The following is a 20,950-nucleotide window of genomic DNA, read 5'->3' on the forward strand; positions in this document are numbered from 1 at the left end:
CTGTCTTGTAAGGTCCCTACCAGGACAGAGTGTGAAAATGTCAGGTGACTGAAGACCTGGACTCTGTCCCACATCTGGGGCCTCTTCTGGGAACTCCCTTTAACTGGAGGATAAACTCATTACAGGAAATTCCTGAGCTCTAAGGCGGCTCTAAGGTTATAAGTCTTAAAGTGGCAAACCAAGGTTAAACATACATCCAGACACAAATGCTTTAATAATGGATGTCCAACTGACTAAGACACAGTTGCTCCAGGAATAGTCTTCATTTTTATTACAGGAAAGCTGTGTAAATTCTGGGATATAAGAAGTTGCCGTCTCCTGAGATACCAATCCTATTTAATTATTAAAATTCTCAATGTACCTATAAGACACCCACCAATAATACTGGAATGAGTGTAAACTTGTAAGCCTACGTGGTACAAATTTTTATGTTTCAATTTTTAAAAAATATTATGTATTCCTGAACATCATACTGTCTTAGATTTTGTCACCAATTTACATTGACTAGTTTTTTTTTGAATCTTGGGTCATGTGGAATAAAAGTTATTAGCAATGAAAAAAAAACTTTTGCTTATTTAATTTTGAATAAAAACTAAATTCATAATTAAAATGGTTGTTATACTCTATAACAACACACATCGTATGTATTGATATCACACTCATTCGAAAATGGTTTGTAGGTTCAGCAAAAAAGCTCAGTGGGTAGGGACACTCATGCCAGACCTGATGACCTGAGTTTAATCCCCGGATCCTACAAGAATCTTTTTAAATTCTCTTAATCTGCCTAGAAAACCAGATACAATGAGGCACAAAAGGGAGTAGAGGAAAATCAAAGCAAAGTAAGAATGAAAAATAAATTCAAATGCCCACAAAGTTGACCCTGAAATTATTCAATGGGCTGTGAGCTTCCTGAAAAGCAGGGCAAAAATTTTGAAAAGGAACTGGAAGTGCAAGTCAGAGCATGCCACATGCTTAGCATGTGTAAAGTCCCAGGTTCAACCTCCAGCACCCAAAACTAAATGAACAAATTACATTTACAGTAATTTAAAATGTTTTAATCTTGGCATGGGGGTGCAGCCCAATTGATATGGGGCTTGATTAGCACATTCAAAGCCAGTTGCTAAATCCCCAGTACCACATAAACCAGATGTGGCTTTATGTAAAGTCTTTGATCCTTACATCTTGTGCTACAAAACAACAACTACAAGAGACCCTATCTCAAAAAAAAAAAAAAAATCAAATGGTCTTGCACCCATTGGCTGGATATCAGTTCCAAGTCGATGGAATTCTATGATTCAGTTAGATATAGATTGACGTTTCTATGTATAGACACCAAAACTTAAGTATAAGACTGTCCAGTGTCCCCTGCAGATCCACAGAGCTACATTTTCCTGATGTGGGAGTGATTTCTTATTAATAAAGAAACTGCCTAGGCCCATTTGATAGGCCAACCCTTAGGTAGGCGGAGTAAACAGAATAGAATGCTGGGAAAAAGAAGCTGAGTCAGGGAGTCGCCATGATTCTCCCGCTCCAGACAGACACAGGTTAAGATCCTCCCTGGTAAGCCAGCTCGTGGGCTACACAGGATATTAGAAATGGGTTAGAACAATATGTAAGAGCTAGCCAATAAGAAGCTGGAACTAGCTGGGCCAGGCAGTGTTTAATAGAATACAGTTTCCGTGTAATTATTTCGGGCATAAGCTAGCCATGCGGGCGGCCGGGTGCCGGGGACGCAGCCCTGCCGCTCCTATTTTAACATTTTCCCTTGTTCTCAGAACACTGAGATTTACCCAGTTCTGCTTATGTGGAAGACAAAAGTAGCCATTGACCATGCTTCAAACCACACAGTCATAAATGTGTTTCAACTAAACTGCACTCACCTCCAGGCCATAGTTTACTAACCCCCCCCCCCATTTGCACCAGTCTGCTGGAATTTACCTATGCACCATAACCCCCTTATTCTGCAGGACTACTGGCCTTGTCATAGTGCCTGAAAGCCGACAGCAAAGTGTTAAAGTGCTGGTAATTAAATTTCTTCAAGTGATGACGAGCCGCAGCAATCACGGCTCGCTGACGGTCTTTGCCACGAAGATATTCACCAGGGCGTCTATAATGGATGAGATCGCCAGCTCCTATTGAAGAAAGAAGTTGTCTTACATGTGAATCTAAAATATGCCCCTAGTGTTTCCAGAAAAGGAAACAGAGGCAGAGATAGACAAAAGCAGAGAGACCTAGAAACCTCTAAGAATGAAAAACACAAAAACCAATCACATCTAATGCTGGCACTTCCCACCACTACTTCAGTTTTGTAGACAAGGTCTCATGTAGCTCAGGCTGGCCTCGCTGAACTCATGGCAATCCTTTCAGTCTCCTAAGAACTGGAATTCCAGGTGTACAGAACACACTCGCTCTGATACTATTATGCAGAATACTTCTGTGTATAAAAAGTAGACATAAAAGTTAATGTTTCTGTTTGGTCTTATTAAATAAGGATGTAGTGCATGCACAGCTGTATGCAGGAGTGTACATTCATGAAAGTGCAGGCAAGAGGCCAGAGAAGAACTTCAGGTATCTTCCTCTATCATTTCCCAGTAACGGCCTTAAGCCAAGGGGCAGGCAGCTCACATTTTCAGGACAGATGTCAGTAAGTTCCAAGGACCTACTTATCTCTGACCCACAATGCTGGAGTTACCAATGAGGAGGCCATTCCTGGCTTTGTACATGGGTGCTAGGGATTCAAACACAGGTCCTCAGGCTATTACAGCAAGCATTGTTACTTCTGAGTCATCTCCGTACCCCCAAGTTTCTGACCATGAAAACATCTACTAGGCATTGTGGATTGTGCCTGCAATCCCAGCACAAAGGAGGCTGAAGAAGTTCAGTAGTTTACTAAGTGAAGAAGATCACTAGTTCAAAGTCAGTCTAGGCAACACACTGAATTTCAAGTAAGCCTTATCGCTAAATCCAATATGTTTATAAACACTAGTGTATGTCTTCCCTTTTGAAGTATGCCTCTTATTTTCTGTTTACGGTGTTGAGGACTCCACCAGGGGCCACAGCATGCTGGGCAAGTACTCTACCACTGAGCTCTAGCTCCAGGTCTTCCTCTTCTTTATTATGTATAAAACAAAGACTGCCTTAGCCCAAAGTGGAGCACACACCTACCTTGTCTTGGCTAATGTTTTGTCAACTCGACACAAGCTAGAATTATCTGAAAAGAGGCAAGCCTGTGGGGCACTTCTTGACTGGTGATGGATGTGGGATGGCCCATTCCACTGTAGATTGTGCCATCCCTGGGCAGGAGGTCCTGTGCTGTGTTAAGAAAGCAGGTTGAGCAAGCCCTGGGGAGCAAGTCAGTAAGAAGTAGTTCTCTGTGGGCTCTGCTTCAGTTTCTGTTTTCAGAGTTCCTGATGTGGCTTTCCTCAGTGGTGGAGTGTAAAATGTAAGCTGAAATAAACACTTTCTTTCCCAAGTTGCTTTTTTGGTCATGGTGTTTATCACAATAGAAAACAAACTGACATATACCTGAGGCCAGCCCGAGCTACTCAGTGAAACTAAACCAAAACAAAAGCTCGGCATGTTGTCACGGTTCTGTAATCCATGTAGAAGGCTGTGACAGGAGAATCAGGTGTTCAAGGCCCTTTTGGCTATATAGCAAGCTGGAGCTCAAACATGAAGAACTTTAAAAAAAAATTTAAAGACAAACTAGAAGAAAGACCTCCTAACAAATGTCTTCTGCCACCTACAGATTGGTTGATGATTTGCTGGCTGAGAGTGATTCGAAATTATGCAGCTGTGCAAAAGCAGAGTGCTTATGAGCTCTCTCTCTCTCTCTCTCTCTCTCTCTCTCTCTCTCATTTTTGAGGCAAGATCTCTCTTGGCTAAGGATATAGATAGAGGTAGGCATTTGTTCACATTGCGAAAAGCCCGAGTTCAGTCCCATACTGAAAAGAACAATCAAAAAAATTTTAGACGTGTTCTCTTGCTCTGTTACTCTAAGATATCCTCAAACTTCAAGCAACCATCCATTCTTAGTCTCTCAAATGCTGGGATTACAGAATGAGCCACCATCCCTGATGAGAGTACATTACAATTTAAATGTGTTTCAAGATGGGTCCCATGGATAAACAAATGTGTTGCTGTGCACAGTGTAATCCCAGGATTGGGAGAGATAGATAAGACTTATAGCAAGTTGTACTGACTCAAAAACAAATATTGCAAAACAGTTTCTGATTCTGTAAATTTATAGTGTGGCCTAAAATATGCATTTCTCTTCTTTATTTTTTCTTTCCTCTTTATTTTTAATATTTTTTGTATATAAATATTTTGCCTGCGTGTGTGTCTGTGTTTTACATGTGTGCCTAGTGTTAACAGAAGCCAGAAGAGGGCAGTGCATCTCCTGGAAGTGAAGTGAGCCACCATGTGAGTGCTGGGAAATAAACCCCAGTCCTCTAGAAGATCAAGTGCTCTTAACCATTGAGCAATCTCTGCAGCCTTCATTTCTTTATTTAATATGTATAGCACAATTAATAAAAATCCAGAGACAGATATTGGGGTTCAACATGAAGGTCAGAAAAGCAAAACATCTGCCCACTGGCTCTTAGCTCTACCTCAGCCTGAAATGGTGATCCTGCCTCCAGGAATCTCAGAATGAGACTGTGTCTGTGAGCTGTCCCTCCCATCTTGTATTCCTCTCTAGCACTGGGATTAAAACTGTGCACCACTACTGTCCAGTTTCTATGGCAACTAGTGTAGCTACTGGGATTAAAGGTGTGTATCACCACTGCCTGGTCTGTAAGGCTGAACAATGAGGTTGTTTTACTTTCTGATCTTTAGAAAAGCTTTACTTATTAAAATACAAATGAAATACCATTACCTTTCCCCTTTTCGTCTAAAATAAAAAAGAGGCTATAGCTAATATAAAAAACTACGTGCAATAAGTACAATGACTGTATGCAATATATATAGGCAATAAAGACTTCAACAATGTTTAATCCATTTGCATTTGACAATTCAGAGAAAATATGCCATTTCTGTTCTATCTTGATGAGTCCAAAATCTTGTACCTAATTTACTTTCTATCATAACTTGCTTTCTGCCTCAGGTAAACACGGAAAACTATAACTGTAACTATCTATTCTTCAACTCCCTCAAAGACTCAAGAAGGAAATAATACGTAGCAGCATCTTATTTGTATTTTAATAAATAAAGCTTGCCTGAAGATCAGAGAGTAAAACAGCCCCACTGGTCAGCCTTGCAGGCCATACAGTGGTAACACACATCTTTAATCCCAATAGCCACACTAGTTGTCATGGGAACTGGGTGATGCACGCCTTTAAACCCAGTGGTGCACACCTTTAATCCCAGAACTAAAGAGGACCATAAAACAGAAGGAGCCAGCTCTCAGACATAGTCTCATTCTAAGATTCCTAGAGGCAGGATCACCATTTCAGACGGAGGTAGAAGTAAGAGTCAGTGGCTGGCTGTTTGCTTTTCTGACTTTCGGGTAAAACCCAATATCTGTCTCTGGGTTTCTATTAATCAGGCTACAGATATACACTTACTGAGCAAGAGAGATGGCTGAGTGATTAAGAGCGTGCAATGCTCTTCCTGAGGACCCGAGTTTACATCCCATCACCCACATCAGATGACTCACAACCATTTGTAACTCCTCTGGTTTACAGGGTACCTGCACACACATGTACATATACTTCCTTGCTTGTGCATGAGCACTTAGAGGCTCACAAGTGCACCATGGCACTCATGAGGAGGTCAAAGGACAACACTTGGGAGCTGGCTGTCCTTCCACCATAAGGGCCCCAAGGTTGGCACTGAGTCATCTTGCCAACCCAGATTTTGCAATATTTTTTTGGTTTTGTTTGTTTGTTTGTTTGTTTTTAAGACAGGGTTTCTCTGTGTAACAGCCCTGGCTATCTTGGAACTCCCTCTGTAGACCAGGCTGGCCTCAAACTCATAGAGATCTTCCTGTCTCTGCCTCCGAAATGCTGGGAATAAAGGTGTGCACCACCACAGCCCAGCCAGAATTTGTATTTTTAAAAGGCACCAAGAGACCTCCTTTTCACGATGTAAGTACCTTGAAATTAAATGAAAAGCTAGCTTATCTCACTGAGTTCGCTTAATAAGTTTATATTTATTTTCTATGTAAATCCATATACAGTATTAATGATAGGACCTTTAAACTGTATTAGTTCACATATAACATAAAAATATCTTTCTCATACATCATTAATGTTATAAAACGTAAAACGTTAATGCTTTCACATCAGAAGCTCCGAGGGACTGGAAACATCATAATGGTGGAGTGCTGTGTCTAGCATGCATCAGGCTCTGGTCAACCTCTAGCACTACAAAAATGTATATGTATCTGTGTCCATGGAGAATGTAGCAGCATAGCTTTCTGGGTATGTTTTTCAACAGTTTATTTAGTATGCATCCAGAGTCAGCATGCTGAGCAATAACAAGACCCCAGCGTCTGCAGCCCTTTATGGGGATTTGGGGAAAAGAGATAATTTCAGATATTTCAATACAGGTTAAAAGCATAGGGGTTGATAGAAAACGAGACTCTCAGAAAGTCACACCCAGGACCTGGGTGTGGGCTTCTCTAAGAAAGCCACTCCGTTAATGGGGATGTGTTAATTTGTTAAGAAGAAAAATCACATATTTACCATAGTCCTCAGGCTGGAGGCAAGCTCCAAATGTGTGGCCTGGGTCAACATTCATAGTTTCTGCAATTCTACAGGAGAAAGCAGACTCTTTAGTTAAAGTTCCCACCATCTGAAGCTCAACATTATATATGTTTGCCTTAGGCCCTTAACAAACTACCATAGACTATAGTCTTCTATAGACACACTGTGAAAAATCAAAGGGAAGGCACAAGACTCTAGTGTTCATTTACATTAACAATAGCTGAAGATTTTCCCAGCAGACCACTCCATGGGAAGGGAGGGGTGGAGGTGGGGGAGATAGGATTCAAACCAAATATGGTCAAAATATTTTTTCTGATATACAAGAAATTAAGCTTCATACAGAATTCTCTCTCCCTCTTTTCAAAATGTGTACAAGTCTACTGCTGTAGGCAGTGACAGTATTCCACTGATAAACAACAGAAGAATAATTTTCTTATTCAATAAAAGAAATTTAGTAAAATGCAAACCAACACTGGTTTTCAATGGTTGGCCTCCAATTCAATAATATAGGTAAAGATGACCTTAAGCTCCTGTCCTCCTGCCTCTACTTTTCAGTACTAAGATGACAGATGTGTGCCATCAAGCCTATGCAGATGACCAGAGGACCACTCAACATGGACCTCAAGTTCAAACTCACGGGTCTAAAACTCTTCCAAGTTTGTGCTGAAATTTTTCCTTGAAGTTATCAGCCCTTTGGGATGTAATTTTAGCTCCTCGTTTCCTACAAAATGAGAAAGTTGTCAGGTATCTTTATTATTAAAATGTCATCAGCTGTAAAATATTCACACAGTAAAAGGTATCATAATATCACTGTGCCTTCAATAAACAAGTCTCAGAAGACATTCCATGCTTAACACTACCATGTATTGATGCTTCTATCACAAAATCTGTAATAAAAATACATTTGGTAGATAGTTGCCAGCATGGTCTGTATAGAAAGTGGGGTATGGTTGAGCGGAAGGTTTGTATAGTAGATATGAGGGTGAGTACAGACAGAGGCTTCTAGAAGAGTCCAGAAGAGCGAGAGAAAGTAGAGAACTAAACATGACCCACAGACTGACCAGGACCATGAGAGGAAAAAGAAAGAGGAAGAAAAGAGAGGATGAGGAAGAGTTCAGGCAAAGGAAACCAAGAAAATGCATGGCAAAACTGGCAGGGTTATATAAAAATCAAAAGCTGGGGCAAGGGAAGCCCATAATCTGGACCGGTTTAGGGGTAGGGACGGGTGAGAAGAGCTGAGAGAAGGGTCGTCTTAGAGGCCCTAATCCACTTTCATATGCTAATAGGCACCGCAGTTCACCATTTGTCCCTTTTTCTTTTGGACCTGGCAGTCTGGAGATACAGCTTAGTGGAAGAACACTTGCCTAGCATGTATGCAGTTCAATCCTTAACACAGTAAATGGGGGTGGGGGGGTGTCAGAGTCAGTGAAAGAAATATGCCCTGGCCTCAAAGCTATAGCCAAAAAGCTAAAATAAAAAATAAAATAAACAGTTTGACCCTGAAACCAGAGTTAAATCTGCCCTTGATTAACTAAGCAGAAAACCAAATAATCCCTGTGCAGGGAAACGAACCAGTCCCTGAGCAAAGACCTAGTCAATCTGAGCTCAAGGGACTGAAATCTAACCAATTCCCACCCTGAAAACCTTCGCCCTGGAAAAACTTTGCCCCTAAGAATTCCTATATAAGCCCTGGTTCAGTTTGAGCCTGCCCTTTTTCCACCCTGGCTGAGGCACCCACTCTCCTGGATTGTTCCCTCCCAATAAGTCTCTTGAAGGAGGTTTGGGTGAGACCTTCTTTCCCTGGAGCAGAGACAGAGCAGAGTAGGGCTGTAATACTTTAGCTGAGGAAACCTTCCTCTAACAGAGCAGAGCTGTTACACTCCTGGGCCCTGGAGCCAAATTGTAACAACTTTTCTGGGGAAGCCCTTCCCTGCCAGGGCAGTAAACTGCTATGCTTACTGTGACCTGTGTTATTCCCTAGCTCAAGAGTGCCGGAATACTCTTCAATCCAAGCCATAGCACTCAGTATTCCCTGGTCCCCAACCACCAGAATACTCTTCCACCTGAGCTGTAACACTCAGTATTCCTTGGCTCCTGACTGGCAGGATCCCTTTCCATCTGAGCCACAATGCTTACAATTTGGAACATGTGAAGGGAAGGATGCTCCCCATAGGATCAAAGTTCCTTTGATGTAGAGATATCTCAAATAAGAATGTTAAAATAATAGTGAACCACACTTAATTGTATAACCATATACAGCCTTAGTCCTATGCCACTTAGAAATGTTAAAATAATGATGAACTACTTTTAAGGTCTAAGTATACACGGCCTTACTTCTTTCCCAGTTGTAAAGTGCTTAGTTCAGAGAATGTCACTAAGAAAACTATAAATGTTTACATAAAAATATGTCTTGGGGGCAAACTCACCTTAGGATACCCACACACACTAAATAAATGTTTAAAAAAAAGCACAGTTGCTTCTTTGCCACCCGTGATTTTACTTTGTCTGCTGTTGTCCTACTCAATGCTTCCTCAGGTCCCTGACCTCATTTACTGGAGGAAAAGGAAGAGAGAGAGAGAGTTCCTCAGCAACCCTTTGAGGCAGAACTTTAGAAGCCACCAGGTCACATATACAAACATTGTAAAGAGATTTAGGCAAGATTCTTTCTTTCACCCACACCTGGGTGAGTACTGCCTTCCTTTCCTATAAGTCCCCCCCCCACACACACACACTTGTAATTGTGTTACAGTATCTTCTTAGGGGCTACAGAAGCAGCTCAGAGGATGAGAGGAGGAGGATCTGGGTTCAGATTCCAAAGAGCCACATAAAAAAGCTGGGTCTGGTCATATGTGCCTTCTGTGAACACGTGACAAGGGTGGGGAGGTAGATCCCATGAGCTCCCTTTGGCCAACCAGTTTGCCAAAAATGGTAAGCTTTTGTTTCAGTGAAAGACACTGCCTCTGGGGAGGAAGGTGGAGAGCGACAAGGAAAGATAGTTGACAATGTCTTCCTCTGGCCTCCACATGCACTTGGACAGTTTTGTGCATATTTTATACAAGTACAAACACACACACACACCCAACAGACAACATACATAAAAACCATAACAGTTTAAAATGTTTTAATCTCTGCTAATAAGTTCAAACTCTGCTTCTCATACCAAATCATCCTGAAATTCTTTTCTGTGGCAATGTCAAAAATACCAGCTTCACTGAGAAAAGAACTCCTCAGGCTGGTGTGTGTGTGTGTGTGTGTGTGTGTGTGTGTGTGTGTGTAGCTGCATCCCTCCCGTCCCTATCATGTTTATGCCCTTTTATCTCCACCTAAGAATCAGTAGTAAGAAAGCACTCCACACAGTGTTTAGAAATATGGGAAGCAGGACTGGAGAGATGGCTCCGGGTTAAGAACACTTGTTGCTTTTGCAGAGGACCCCTCAGAACCCATGCAGGGGCTCACAACTGTCTGTAACTCCAGTTTCCAGGGATCTAAATCCTTCTTCTGCCCTCTCTGTACACTACATACACACGGTACACAGGCATACATATAGGCAAAACACCATATCCATAAAAACAATGCTAATAAAACCATTTTTAATGTAGAAAGCAGTGGGGCAACTATGATTAGTTAGTCAGGAGGTTATAGCAGGGGAACATGCCAATCCAATAAACAGAAGTAGAGCCTGTCTCTCTAAAAAAAAAAAAAAAAGCATTTATATCACACAAACACACACACACACATTAGCTGAGGGCTGGGGAACTAGCTCAGTTGTTAAAGAACTTGCTGTACAATCTTGAAGCTGAAGTTCAGGTGCTCAGAATGCATGTGTCAACATCCCTATAACACTAGTTTCTGAAGGGAGAGACAGGATCCAGGATTCCTAAAGCAAGCTGACTAGGAAACCTGTGAGGGAGCACAGAGTTTGACTGAGCTACCCGGCCTCAAAGAATGATCAAAAAACATTATCAATACCACCCTGAGACCTCCACACATGCATACACATACATGCGCACTCTCCACATTAACACATGTACAAGACACACACATGCACACAGGAAAAGAAAGAGGAAAAAAATGTTTGACTTGCCTAGCATGTTTTGCGTGTGTGTGTGTGTGTGTGTGTGTGTGTGTGATATAACTCAGTGGTTCATGAAAACATTATAGTCTCATTAGTTATAATAGAAAAATCCAAATATTCAGTCATGACAGGTGATTAAGAACAGCCTTGCATGCATTGTAGCCTCCAGTTATGAAGACTACACACTCTTAAGTAATATTTTGTAGTAACAACATGGCTACAACGTGGGGTGGCAGTCTCGTTAGAACAGCAATATTCTGCCTGGGGAGCCATACTAGAAAGAAAATGTTACTGATGATCAAAGTAAATTACAGAAATATGAATGTTTATTGTGTTGATTTTCTGAAGTATGAGTTTGTTACTTCCATGATTATTATCAAATAAGTAAAATTATAGCACTATTAATTATAAATTCCCCGTTAAACACAGATCCTTACAGTTTCTCTGCTTTTTCTAATTTTTTATTCATTTTACATACCAACCACAGTTCCTCCCCCCCTTCTTCCACACCCACCCCACCCCAAGTTCCTCTGATTTTAATAGCATTTCGTGATTGCTCACATTCGAGACTGAAATTCTGAAGAATAATCTTGTGGATAAATAAAAGGAGAAATGTAAAGCAGCCCATCTCTTATTCCTGCCCAAGTGTAAGAGAAGGATCTGAGAGGACAGGGAGTCATAAACAAATGGCCACAGCCTCCAGGCCGAGAGGCCCACCTATGCAGGAGTAGGGACAGCTGCTGAAGCCACCCTGCCCAGGTTCTCCATCTGTGAACGAAGTGTTCCTGCTTCGTGATATTCAAGATATGATTAAATTAATAATAAAAAGAATGAGACTTTGCATTTGTGGCTGCATACAGGAACAACACTGGCAGAACAGTAGGCAGTTGGATGCCCAGCTGCATACTCCCTGAAGATGGCAGAAAGCAGAGTAAAGCCAGGTCTTCCCTGAGAGTTGGGAAAGCTGGCTGAAAGCATTGCTCTCCTACGGATGCTATAACAAGTTACCACAAACAGCAGCAAACAACGGAAGTGTGTTCTCTCACAACTCTGTAGGCAGTTGTGGAATCAGGAGGTTTAGTATGCTCACATTTCCTCAAAAGAGAAACCATTCCTTGCTTTTTCCTGCATCTGTTGTCTGCTGGTATTGCTGGTGTCCTTGGTTAGAACCATGGCAGTGAAGGAAGAGAAAGATCACAGGCCTAAGGAGAAGCAAGTGACCCTGTTCACGCCTCAGGATGCCACAGGCAGCAGTGCTGAAGCTACTGCTGAAGACGCCAAAGGGGAAGATAAGCAAGATCGCAACAGGGAGAAGGAAGAAGCTTTAAGCAAAGTGGTAATTCGAGGATTACCTCCCACTTTGACCAAGGAGCAGCTTCAGGAACATCTTCAACATATGCCTGAGCATGATCATTTTGAGTTTTTTCCCAATGATACTAGTCTGTATCCTTTAAAAACCAAGAAGGCATTATTTTATTCAGGGACCAATTTAATGACTTTATATTCCTCGACAATAAAGGTCAGGAATATCATGCTATAGTAGAATTTGCACCTTTTCAAAAAGCTGCAAAATAGAAGAATAAGAAAAGAGATGCAAAAGTTGGGACTATCAATGATGATCCAGAATACAGAAAATTTTTGGAGAGTTACGCCACAGACAATGAAAAAATGACATCTACTCCAGAGAAATTGCTGGAGGAAATAAATAGAAGCCAAAAATTGAAAATTAATAGCTAAAAGGACAACCCAACTTTTGAGATTTCTGAAGAACAAGCAGCAAATGAGAGAAGAAAGGAGGGAGGAAAGGAGGAGACGAGAAATAGAAAGGGAAAGGCGATGAGAAGAAGAGAGAAGAAAATGGAAGGAAGAGGAAAAACAAAAAGCTAAAGAAGATAGAGTTCCAGAAAGGGAAAAAACAAAGGATGAACCAAAGACTAAGCTGCTCAAGAAACCAGAAAAAGGAGATGAAAAAAGACCTTGATAAAAGCCTAGAAAATGGGCAAAGAGAATCTGAATGAAAAAAGAGCCAGTGGGCAAAGTTGTACTCTGCCCAGGCGTTCTGATGTCGAACTGAAGGATGAAGAACCAAAGATGATGAGAATGTCAGAGATCACAGGGACAGGGATCGGGATTGTGAACGAGAGAGGATGAAGCAGCAAAAAGAACGCTGGAGGCAGAAGCAGAAGGAGCGCTGTGAGAAAGAGAAGGCTTTCAAACGAAAGGAAGAGCAACTGAAGAGAGAAAAAGAAGCACTTCAAGATAAAGGGAAGAAGAGTGAGAATACAGAATCAATATGCACCTCAGAAAAAGCTGAAAAGAAAGAGGAAGTGGTTAAGAGAGATCGAAAAAAAAAAAAAAAAAGGATCATCCAGCAATGCAGCTGTACAATTGGGAGCTCAAAGCCGAAATCGACTCTGTCCCCCTGATGACAACACCAAGCCTGAACATTCCCCAGTGGACAGAAAGCAGAAAAGTGGTAGTAGTCATAGAAAAGAAAGAGGAGAGGAGTGAGAAGTCCCAATGACCATAGGTGTCCTGAATGTCCAGGCAGCCAAAGCGCACGTATTATGCTATCCAGAAGTGCCTTCAGGGCAAAGGAACAGAGAACAAGGAAAGGGGTCGCTGTGCTGGTGGGATGCACCACAGAGGAGTGTAGTGTGTCTAAGCAGGAATAAGATTGCAGGCTCAGAATCAGAAGTTCAATTTCATTGTTTTTTGCAGTTTTCACAAGTTAATGTTAATGTCTCAGAAAAAGACAATAGCAAGAATATTGCAAGTGCAACATAAGGACTTTGTATGACATAAGCGAAAAAGGAGCAGGGTCTAAAATCAACGGGTATTCTTAATCTGGCTTAGAGTAGCTTAGCTGGAGTGAAGCTGAAACCCACAAAGTTTTGTCAGGGTCTAACTATTTTGCATTTTTGGTGATAACTGTTGACTCTGTAGTGTAGAAGCAGCAAGCATGTAATCGTAGCACAAGTGAGTGGAAGATAGAGCAGATTGTGGCTGATGGAAAAGATTTAAATAGTCATGTTACATCTATATCCTGTGTCTAAAGTTCTTGTAATTATAGCTTGTTTTGTCTACTTCTGTGAACTTAGTATCAAAAAAAATTGTAAATGTCTCGTTTTGCCTTTAGCAATTTTTTCCTATTTATAGGTAAAGTGTAGTCTTTCGTTAGCTGCTGACAATCTAAGTCTTCATTCTATCTTAGGTTAGACGACTTGAGTGCACACCCTCTCCAGGAAGAAAACTACACGGATAGATCTGTTCCTGTCAAATGGCAGCTTTCAGTCTTAGCTTGTTTTGTATTACAGTCAATAAATTTTGACTTCATTCAAGTATGAAACTCCATTTCCTTATTCACGTTCTGACTTACTGATNAGGAAGAGGAGGAGGAGGAGGCAGCTCTGGGAAGTGTTTCCTCAGAGTCAGCACACAGAAGCTGTGTTCCAGAGGTGGCCAAGGCTGGCAGTCAAGTTTTGTTTAATGTAAGAATCTCCCAGGTGGTACTGGATTTGAAGGCATGAAGGGGTCATGGAAAGCAGCTGAGGCTTGGCACTGTGATGATGGAGGAGAATCATCTGTCTATGTGTTACTTTCATTGGTTAATAAAGAAACTGCCTTGGCCTTTTGATAGGGCAGGATTTAGATAGGTGGAGTAGACTGAACAGAATGCTGGGAGGAAGAAGGCAGTGAGGCAGACGCCATGAGCTCCAGCCCAAGATGGACGTAGGCTAGAATCTTTCTCGGTAAGCCACCACCTCGTGGTGCTACACAGATTAATAGAAATGGGTTAATCAAAATGTGAGAATTAGCCATTAAGAGGCTGGAACTAATGGGCCAGGCAGTGTTTAAATGAATATAATTTGTGTGTTGCTATTTCGGGTGTAAAGCTAGCCGTGTGGGAGCTGGGTGGGACAAAAAGCAGGCCTGCTTGCCTCATCACTACACTGTGAGCGGCCAGGAAAGGCCAATGGTGAAACTGCAGATGGAATAGCAGTGGAAGGCCGAAAATTAGAGGGGTTATGCGGAAGGTTGAAGATTTGCACCAAGAAGAGAGCCCAGGAAGAGCTACTGGTGAATATGAAACCCAGTTGCAGAAGACCCCAGCACTGAGATGCCAATACCATGGAATGACCACCAAGAACAGTGACAGCCCTAGAGTGAAGCCAGCTGAAGCCTAGAAGACAAACAGTATGTGCTGCAGAGAGCAGAGCCAAAGGAGAGTGTATGTGAATCCCATATACCGGCACTGAGTAATTTATACTATTGAAGTTTGGTTTTATCTTTATCTGATTGTGATTGTGCCCTGATTCTTCCCTCTTGAAATAAAAAGGTATTTGACTTCTTTTTTTAAATTTTACTAACTTATGTATTTTACACCCTGACCAGTTTCCCCTTCCTCCTCTCCTCCCATTCCCTCTCCTCATCTCTCCTTCACGCCCCCCCATCCACTCCTTTTCTGTTTTTCCTTAGAAAGGGGGCAGGCTTCCCATGGGTATCAACAAAGCATTATATATCATGATGTCTCAGCCTGTGAGGTGCACCTGCATGCAAATGTGTGCATTAACACATGCACACTTAAAAATAAAAATAGAATCTAAAGCAACAATAAAAAGTAAGTAAAAAGCAAACTAGGGTATGCCTGTAATTCTAACACTGGCAGACTGAGGCAAGTGGATTGACCCAAATTCTGGGCTACTATAGGCTTCAGAGTGAGTCCCTGTCTCAAAAACAAGTCATAAAGCAATTTCAGAACAGCACAAACAAGAAAACAGTATCATGGCTATCTCTGGAGAAACCAGACAGAATGCTGGTGAAAGTAAAGAAATTGCGAGATAAATTTTTTTCTATGAATTTTATGCTGAATGATGTTGATGTATTTAATATCTCTTAAAAATAAATTTAAAAAAAAATAAATTTTAAATTGATAGTTATTCAAGTGCATATGCTAAATCTCTAAGGTTTACTGCTAGACCAGGTATAATCACACTTACATTTGTAGTTCATGGAGCCAATGTAAAGTTTTAGCTATCGTGCGCCCATCATTAAAATGAGGTGTTGGGACTCCATACAAGTTAAACCTATGGAAACTTTCTGGGTTATATGCTCGGTTCTTTGCTTCTCCTGTGGGTGGAAAGAGCAGGGAAGAAGACTTCTGAGTTAAACACCAAAACTAAACAAAAACAAACCCTATCTTAGGGAAAGCACACTGTGTTCTCATTGGCACTGGATGAGTGGGACAAAGAGTTCAACTGTACCCATACAGGTGGCTGTGCAGAGTCGGCTGCAGATGGCAAAGACCCATGGGATGTTACATACAGAGCTCCTGTGTTCATGTTTGCCAGGTGTTGTGGCATATGACTGTGATCTCTATACACAGAAAGCTGACCTAAACACAAGGACAGTGAGTTCTAGTCCTGCCTAAGCCACATAGTGAAATCATGTCTCAAAAAGCCAAAAAATAAAGTTGTAAATCTCTACGTAACATACATATGTACATACATACATATGTACATACATACATACATACCCATAAACAACCTAAAACCAGTAAGACTAATAACTGAATTCAGGAAGGTAGCAGGCTATAAAATCAACATATAAAATTAACTGTGGGGGTTTCTGCAACTACCAGGGCTGGCAACTGATAATCCATGTTCTGGTTCAACACAACTCAGTAGCCAGTGTTGCGTTAAACTTCTACTGTCTGAAACAGAACAGTTTATTGCATGTATATTTAAGTACAGTACAATTTGGAGAAAAGGTTTTTGGTGTAACACACTGCTGTGCTCACAAGGAGGCATAATCACATCAAAAAATTACATGTCACTTCTTCTATAAGGATACGTGTATTATCTTAAGGTGTCTAGGAAGGATATGGTATGACCTCAGACATACAAATACTACAGAGGTCTTCTGGGCTATTAGTCACCTCCAATCCTTCTTGTGGACAGTTAGGTATGGCCTGACCCCACAGGGTCACAAATACCTGGCTATTAACCACCTCCATTCTTAGCTTCCTGAGTGGAAAAACAGGACATACATCTCTCCCTTTGAAGAGACTATCCTAGCCAGGCAGTGGTTGCACACGCCTTTAATCCCAGCACTTGGGAGGCAGAGGCAGGCAGATCTCTATGAGTTCAAGGCCAGCCTGATCTACAAGAGCTAGTTCCAGGACAGGAACCAAAAAAGAAAAAGAAGAAGAAGAAGAAGAAGAAGAAGAAGAAGAAGAAGAAGAAGAAGAAGAAGAAGAAGAAGAAGAAGAAGAAGAAGAAGAAGAAGAAGAAGAAGAAGAAGAAGAAGAAGAAGAAGAAGAAGAAGAGACTATCCTGTGTGTTTAACATCCTAGTTTCCCTAGTGCTTATCCATGAGTTGGTATAAGATGTTCTTCTGTTCATGTGTTGCTTTCATTGGTTAATAAATAAAGAAACTGATTTGGGCCTGATAGGGCAGAATTTAGGTAGGCGGAGAAGACAGAACTGAATGCTGGGAAGAAAGGAAGAAGTGAGAGAAGCCATGGATCCCCTGCCTGAGATGGACGTCACTTAGAATCTCCGGTCAGCCACAGCCACGTGCATGGAGATACACAGATTAATGGAGATGTTAGCCAATAAGAAGTTAGAGCTAATGGCCAAGCAGTGCTTTAATTAATACAGACTCTGTGTGGTTATTTCAGGTGTAAGCTAGCCGGATGGCCGGGACAAACAAGCGGCCCTCTCCTTACAACAATGAGTGCAAGGGCTTTTGTGCTCCCCCACAAAAAATAACTACCTAGAACAAAAGGAAACTGAGAAAGCAACTCTTTACAATACCACCAACTAACAAAATACTTAGGAATAAACTTGCCTTTTTCAGTTGCCAGTTGATTGGCTATTTGGTTGGTTGGTTGGTTGGTTGGTTGGTTGGTTGGTTAGTTGGTGAAGCTGAAGCTCAAACACTTAGCCCTGTACACACTAGGCATGCTCTCTCCGAGTCATTGTTTAATTGAGATACGGTCTCAAGCTGCTGTCCAGGAGGGCCTCAAATTCATAGGCTAAAGAAATCATCCTATCCCACCCTCCTCATGACTGAGGCAAGAGGCCCCACACTACCACACCTACAAATAAATTTAGCAGAGAAGGTGAAAGACTTGTACACTGCAAACTACAGAACACTGTGAAAAGAAACTACCAAGGACACAAAGGACAGTCTTTGTTTATGCATCAGGGAAATCGGTAACATTAAAATGCCTACACTGGAACAGATGAAATCCATCAGTGGATTGAGCCTGCCACAAAACTTGAGTTTGACTCAGGGGCATATGTGATAGAAGTAGAGACCCAACTCAGAACAACTGTCCTCTCATCAGATGTTCATGGGCACATGTAAACACACGTAAACACACACACACAATTTTAAATGCCCATAATCCCCAAAGTAGTATAGAGATTCCAACTCCTATCAATTTTTTCATTGCTTAGTGTATTTATTATAAAATACTGAGCATTAAACAGATCATAACCACATTCCATGCAAAGATTATAATTAATAATCTGCATATTGGCTATAATACCATAAGCATAATTAATACACTCACAAGCATTTCATTTATATTTTTAATTTATTTTATCTCTGTGATATTTTCTTCATTTCTTTCCTTTTCTGCTCAGTCTTTATCTTCCTTGTTGTTGTTGTTGTTGTTGACTCCTTCTCTGTCCCCTTCTCTGTAATTCTAAGCACCTGTTGTAAGAACGCTGCTAACTAGTTCCCAACTGCTCGGCCCCAAAATAATCACTCAGAAACCATATTATTTGCAATACTGTTTGGCCAATAGCTTAAGCATATTTCAGTTAATGCTTATATCTTAATTTAACCCATTTCTAGTAATCTGTGTATCGCTACGTGGCTGCCGCTTACCCGGTAAAGTTCCGCCCTGCTCCAGCTGGGCTACAGGACTTCTCTCTGACTCTGCCTCCCTTCTCCCATCATTCAGTTTGCTTTTCCCTGCTTATCTACTCTACCCTATCACAGGCATAAGACAATGTCTTTATTAACCAATGGTACTCACAGCATACAGAGGGGAATCCCATATCAAGCACCCAGATAGTTTCCACTAGACTTTCATGGTATACTAAATCTGGCCATTCTTTGTAGCATCATCTCTGAGAAATGAAATCATTTTAATGACCATATTTAAGATATTTCTTGAGCTGGACATGGTAGTGATACTATAATTCCAATTTCTTGGGAGACTGAAGCGGGAGGATCTCTTGAAAACAGGAGTTTAAGCTGGGCAGTGGTGACATATGCCTTTAATCCCAGCACTTAGGAGGCAGAGGCAGGCGTATGTCTGTGAGTTCGAGGCCAGCACGGTCTACAAGAGGCAGTTCCAGGACAGGTTCCAAAGCTACAGAGAAACCTTGTCTCATAAAAACAAAACAAAACAAAAAAGAAAAAAAAAGAAAAGAAAATGTGAGTTTGGAACTAGCCTGAACAATATAGCGAGACTCCATTTCTTTTAAAAAAAAAATATGTTTGCATTTATTTATAGCAAGCTTTCTTGGTGGACAACCCCCAAATGTTGACATGGAGACTTATTATTATGAAAGTTTGACCTTTTAGTTTATGTTTGTCATCAACTCAAATTAGCCTGTTTCTATTTATCTGCATTCCGTTGTGTGGTGGCTCAGTTACCTCTGTTCTGTACTGTATGTCCAACTTCTTGTCTCCTGGCATCTCTCTGGTATAATCCAAGTGCCCAATCTTAATAACCTAGTACTTAGATGGAGGCAGAAGAATCAGAACATTTTAAAACATTTTTATTTTTATTTATGTGCATTTCTATGTATCTGTGCATCTGCCACATGTGTTTGAATACCTTTGGACTCCGGAAAAGTGCATTGGATCTCCTGTCAGCTGTGGTCCAGCTGATGTAGATGCTGAGAACCAAGCTCAGGTCCTCTGGAAGAGCAGCAGACATTATTATGACTGATCCATCTCTCCAGCCCAAGGATCAGGAATTTAATATATATTAATATATTGAATTAATTAATAATGTATTAATATATTTTAATTATGTATATGGAGTATGGTATGTGCAGGTGTCCATGGAAGAAGTTAGAACCATCAGCTCACTGGACTGAAGTTACAGATAGCTGTGAGTCATCATGAGGTGCCAGGAATGAAACCTGGGTCCTCTAAATGAGCAATACAGACTCTTAATTGATGAGCCACCTTTCCAACCCCAGGATCAGGATTTTAAGATCTTTTTTGGGTGCATAGCAAGTTCAAAGCATCGTCGGATACATAAGACCCTATCTCTATAATTATATAAATGTAATTATGTGTATGGCAAAGGCGGGAAGAGTAGCCTGATATTAGAGCTTGTGCTTTGAAAGGGCAAAGCCTACTTGTCAATTCCCAGCAACAGTGTATAATAAAAATGGAACAAAATTATACTACAAAAAAGCAGTAGCAATCAAAACAGTATGGAATTGATAGAAAAACAGACACAAAAGCAAAGTATAATGGTGTTACTGCGATTGCAGCATCAGGAGGCAATGGCAGAAGGGTTATCATGAGTTTAAGTCTAGCCTGATAGCAAGACCTTTCTCAACAAAACGAGGTATGTACTACTGGCTAAGGGAGAGGTATAAGGAGAGTGAAGTTTCAAGCCTGTAAATCACAGTACTCAGGAGGCCAAGGAGAGTTTGAGTATGAAACCAACCTGAGTCACATAGTAAGACCTTGTCTAAAAGTAACAGTCAAATGGATTTAGCAACATCTACACAGAAAAATATTACCTCAGAGATAGAGAATAGACATTCTTCTCTGATACTTGGAACTACTTCTAAGGTTGGTCACAATTTAGACCCCAAACCAAGCTTTAACAAATACAAAAATATTGAAATAATTCCCTTCCTCATACCAGACTACAGTTATATGAAATTAGAAATCAACAAAAGACTAATCTCAACTCACCAAGGCCAGCTGGCCTGGGTCTGAAAAAGCCTGGGTTAAAACCGGTCTCGCTGAACATAGCGGACAAGGAGGACTACTGAGACCCCAAGAACAATGGCAATGGGTTTTTGATCCTACTGCACCTATTGGTTTTGTGGGAGCCTAGGCAGTTTGGATGCTCACCTTACTAGACCTGGATGGAGGTGGGTGGTCCTTGGACTTC

General features: G+C 41.2%; 1 protein-coding gene and 1 pseudogene across 1 annotated transcript in view; one reads left to right on the forward strand and one right to left on the reverse strand.

The window, feature by feature from the left end:
• Efhb (EF-hand domain family member B) overlaps window positions 1-20,950 on the reverse strand; it is a 71,933-nt gene that overhangs the window by 14,561 nt on the left and 36,422 nt on the right. Inside the window, exons 7-10 of the mRNA XM_050165108.1 lie at window positions 15,783-15,912; window positions 7,345-7,428; window positions 6,687-6,754; window positions 1,978-2,132 (exon numbers count right to left, since the gene is read on the reverse strand). Coding sequence (XP_050021065.1) covers window positions 1,978-2,132; window positions 6,687-6,754; window positions 7,345-7,428; window positions 15,783-15,912 — 437 coding nt within the window. The remainder of the gene's footprint in view (window positions 1-1,977; window positions 2,133-6,686; window positions 6,755-7,344; window positions 7,429-15,782; window positions 15,913-20,950) is intronic.
• On the forward strand, window positions 11,954-13,293 carry LOC126515460 (regulator of nonsense transcripts 3B-like; annotated as a pseudogene).

This window comes from Alexandromys fortis, unplaced genomic scaffold, assembly GCF_014885135.2.
Source record: "Alexandromys fortis isolate MF-2015 unplaced genomic scaffold, M_Fortis_MF-2015_v1.1 scaffold_121, whole genome shotgun sequence".
Taxonomy (NCBI): Eukaryota; Metazoa; Chordata; class Mammalia; order Rodentia; family Cricetidae; genus Alexandromys; species Alexandromys fortis.